The sequence below is a fragment of the Humulus lupulus genome, chromosome 8 (genome assembly GCF_963169125.1).
Source record: "Humulus lupulus chromosome 8, drHumLupu1.1, whole genome shotgun sequence".
NCBI lineage: Eukaryota > Viridiplantae > Streptophyta > Magnoliopsida > Rosales > Cannabaceae > Humulus > Humulus lupulus.
The window spans coordinates 46,740,742-46,744,477 of record NC_084800.1 but is presented as its reverse complement, the minus strand read 5'-3'; the positions used below and the strand labels follow the sequence as shown (position 1 = coordinate 46,744,477).

Here is a 3,736-nt window from a genome sequence, read left to right as displayed (position 1 = left end):
TGTAGATGAAACAAAACAAAACAAAACATCACTTCAATACAAAACAAAACAAAACATCACTTCAATACCATAGTATTTACTATATAATAATGTGTTATTTATTATTAAAATTATTTTTAAAACAAAGACTTGAGTTGACATGACACATCATTCCTCAAGTTAATAAATGGCTTTGAAATTTCAAAACTTTGGTCGAAGGAGACGAGAGGAGAGGAGCCTTGCAGCAATAATATTAGTCTCAAGCACGACATTCTTCTCTGACTCTCCGCGTCGCGTCCCAGCTAAGCATAGCTCATGTCCTTTCTCTTCCGCTCTTCTCACGTCCACATTTATGGCTCTCATCTCATATCAACTTCTTATTATTTTATATTATTGGAATAATTTCAACAAAGAAAATATCACATTATGAGAGTATAAAAACGATTAGTAGTGGATCAACACTTGAAGTTTAATCTTGGCCATCCATTGAATATAGAGTTCAAAACAACACTCACCAACCACATCTCTAGGATTGCCACTTCCTCAGAATAAAAATGTACCACAAAATTTCACCTAACCTAACTTTGATGGTTCACTTAACGTTTTTGAGTACTTGGGGATAATATCAATAACTAGGACGAGGTCAAACTTAATCTAAAAATAGAAAATTTAATCGTGAGACGAAGTTAGCCGTTACAAACCTAGCATATATGATAGTCATGAGTAAGCTATATAAAGGCATTAAAACCCCAAAGACTAAACCACCTTGGTTCTCATTTCGAACAAAACATAAGTTGACCATAAAAGTTAAAACAAAAAAGAGCTTTGTTGCTTGGTTTTGAGTCGAAAAAATGGGAACTAAATTTGCACGAGTTATTTTCATAGCTCTGGGCCTCCTTACGTTTGATCAAGTACTCGTTGAAGCAAAGATTTCAAGGAGCATGTATATCGATTGGGGTCAACAACATGCTTCTATTTCAGGAGATGGTGAAGACCTTCAGCTTGTCCTTGATCAAACTTCAGGTAATTATTCTCTTATATTAATGATTATGATAACTATTAAAAATAATGGCATTACACAAGAAATAAGATGTTATATTATATTGAATAATGTATATAAATTTTAACTTATGTTTTCCAGGGTCTGCTGCTCAATCAAAGAGACATTTCTTATTTGGTAGCATTGAAATGCTCATCAAGTTGGTACCTGGAAATTCTGCAGGAACTGTCACAGCCTACTATGTAAGTTATGAGCATAACATACTATCAGGTTTATAATACATATACAAGCCTAGAAAGTAGAAACTAGTGGTCTTTTTTTAAATATTCCATACTGAAAAATGATGGAAAAGGGTTTAAATCTAATTCTCTATACTTGATTTTTTTTTCTGCAGCTAACCTCTAGTGGTGACAAACATGACGAGATCGATTTTGAGTTCTTAGGGAACGTTTCAGGACAACCTTACATTGTCCACACAAACATCTACACACAAGGAAAAGGAAGCAAGGAACAGCAATTCTACCCCTGGTTTGATCCCACGGCTGATTTCCACAACTACACCATTCATTGGAACCCCACTGAAATTGTGTAAGTTTGAATGAAAATAAAGAAAAAAAAACACAAATTACTGTTTTTATTACTTGACTAAACAAAACAAACAAGCAGTATTAAGCTCTTTGGTTGAAATCTCAGGTGGTACATTGATAGTTTGCCAATTCGAGTTTTCCGAAACTATGAAAACCAGGGTATTCCGTACCCCAACAAGCAGGGGATGAAGGTTCACGCAAGCTTATGGAATGCAGATAACTGGGCAACCAGAGGTGGCTTGGTGAAGATAGACTGGAAGAGCGCACCATTCACAGCCAGGTTCCGGCGGTTCAGGGGAAAGGCCTGCAAGTGGAATGGACCGGTGAGCATTGGCCAATGTGCCGCTGGTACCCCAGGAAACTGGTGGACTTCCCCTGTTTACAAGCAGTTGAGCAATGCTCAGAAGGGTCAGCTAAATTGGGTGAGAAGTCAGCACATGATCTATGATTACTGCAAAGATACTAAAAGGTTCAATGGTCAGATGCCACCAGAATGCTCAAAACAGCAGTTTTACGGTGACAAATGATGAGCATGAAGATATACATAGCAGTAACCTTGGACTCTAATGATTATTATGCTGCCTAAAGTTTTCACTTTCTGTCCAATTCACGTCTGAAAAATAAACTCTCATTAGTTCTGGTACTGCTTTTGTATTGCTTTCGTTGGGGTAAATTCTACTCCTAAACTGAAAGTTCAAATTGTTTTATAATGTATTTGAGATTAATTCATTTTAATCTCATTCTTGTATTCAAGTCCTTTTCTTTTATTTTTTTCATCTTGTATTTTTTTTTTTTTGTAACGGAACGAATCCACTTGGTCACTCCAAGCTAACTGCGATTAGAACAATATAAATGTAATATTTTATGTAAGCATTGGTCTGGATAGGCAAAATAATGAACTTGTCTAAATTTCGAACTCTGCAAATCTATCTGTTTCCAATGTTATCAGTTATTAAAAAAATGCTATTGAGCTGAGACATTTCTGCTATATTTACTTAAAAAAACATGAAAACGACGAACAATGTCAAAAACGTCAATTACATGGAAACGACAGTTAAGTAAAGTTTACTTTTTTGGATCAATGTTTACAAAAACCCTTTGAAACGACAACGGTATTGATGTGATTATATGGATTACAACCATATAATTCAATAAAACGACAATAATTATCTCAAGACATAGAAAGTAAACCTACCAAGAGAATAGATTCACAGCAGAGCTGGCTGGCTGGCTGGCTGGCTACGAAATGCAAAGCCAAACGCCCAGAACAATCAAAATCGTACCAAAGAAAGCAAAACCCAGGTGAGTGTGTTCCCCCAAGATCACGCCAAATACGGCAGTGGCGGCGAACGTGGTGGCGTTGGTGACGGGCACAGCCAACGAGATTGGGGTGTGGCTCAGAATCACAAAGAAAGTGGCGGAGGCCGAGAGGTTTATCAAGAATGGAATGATGTACTGCCAGATCGCGAGGAGCTTGACCCAGTTGCCGATTGAGGTCCGCACCCGATCAAACGGTTTGCGGGTGGGATCGGGCGGATGAGAGGATTTGAGGGCATGGTCCCATATGACTGCGCCGCGGCGCATCAAGGCGTTGGTAGCTCCCCATACCAGGCCTACCGCGATCATTTTCTCCGTGTCTCCCACCATTTGGGTCTCCCAGGTCTTTCACCCTTCAGTCCCTGTTAAGAGCCAATTTGATTAAGGGGAAGGTTGGAGGGATTAGGAATGATGGAGAGATTAAGAGGGAGTGGAGAGGAGAGGGATAATATTTTGTGTTGTTTGGTAAGATAGGAAGGAGATAGTATAATATTCTTTCCTTTTCTTTGATATTAGAAGGAAAACAAAAACGATGGAGTGATGATTATAAAATTATTATTTTATTTTTAATATATTATTAATTATATATTCTTTATTATTTAATTATGGGGATGTATTTAATTATAAATTATATATAATGAAAACTATATAAAAAAATATGTACAATATTTAAATAAATATATTTATTTTTTAAGCTTCTAAAAGCAATATATTTGTAGAATAATACAAAATACTTTTATATTTTATTAACAAAATTAATAATTAAATATATTTACTTTAATTATCATGAACATCAATTTAAATTTTATAAGGGAAATTTGACTTTTAATGCATTAAGTCACACTGTATAATA

The 3,736-nt window shown here is 36.0% G+C and overlaps 2 protein-coding genes across 4 annotated transcripts; one reads left to right on the top strand and one right to left on the bottom strand.

Moving 5' to 3' along the window:
- Window positions 1–437: 437 nt before the first annotated feature.
- LOC133797075 (probable xyloglucan endotransglucosylase/hydrolase protein 26) lies at window positions 438–2,478 on the top strand. Its single transcript, XM_062234863.1, has 4 exons — window positions 438–1,002; window positions 1,121–1,221; window positions 1,374–1,567; window positions 1,673–2,478. Exons 1-4 carry the CDS (start codon window positions 831–833, stop codon window positions 2,091–2,093), a joined length of 888 nt encoding a protein of 295 aa, XP_062090847.1. The 5' UTR covers window positions 438–830; the 3' UTR covers window positions 2,094–2,478.
- LOC133797076 (uncharacterized) lies at window positions 1,597–3,371 on the bottom strand. Of its 3 annotated transcripts, none has more exons than XM_062234865.1 (2): window positions 2,762–3,371; window positions 1,597–2,017 (listed from the first exon to the last, which is right to left on the bottom strand). In XM_062234865.1, exon 1 carries the CDS (start codon window positions 3,211–3,213, stop codon window positions 2,806–2,808), a length of 408 nt encoding a protein of 135 aa, XP_062090849.1. In that variant the 5' UTR covers window positions 3,214–3,371; the 3' UTR covers window positions 1,597–2,017; window positions 2,762–2,805. The 3 variants fall into 3 exon arrangements, with proteins under 3 accessions (XP_062090849.1, XP_062090850.1, XP_062090848.1); XM_062234866.1 differs by having other exon boundaries at window positions 1,597–1,979; XM_062234864.1 differs by having other exon boundaries at window positions 1,597–1,941.
- Window positions 3,372–3,736: the final 365 nt, after the last annotated feature.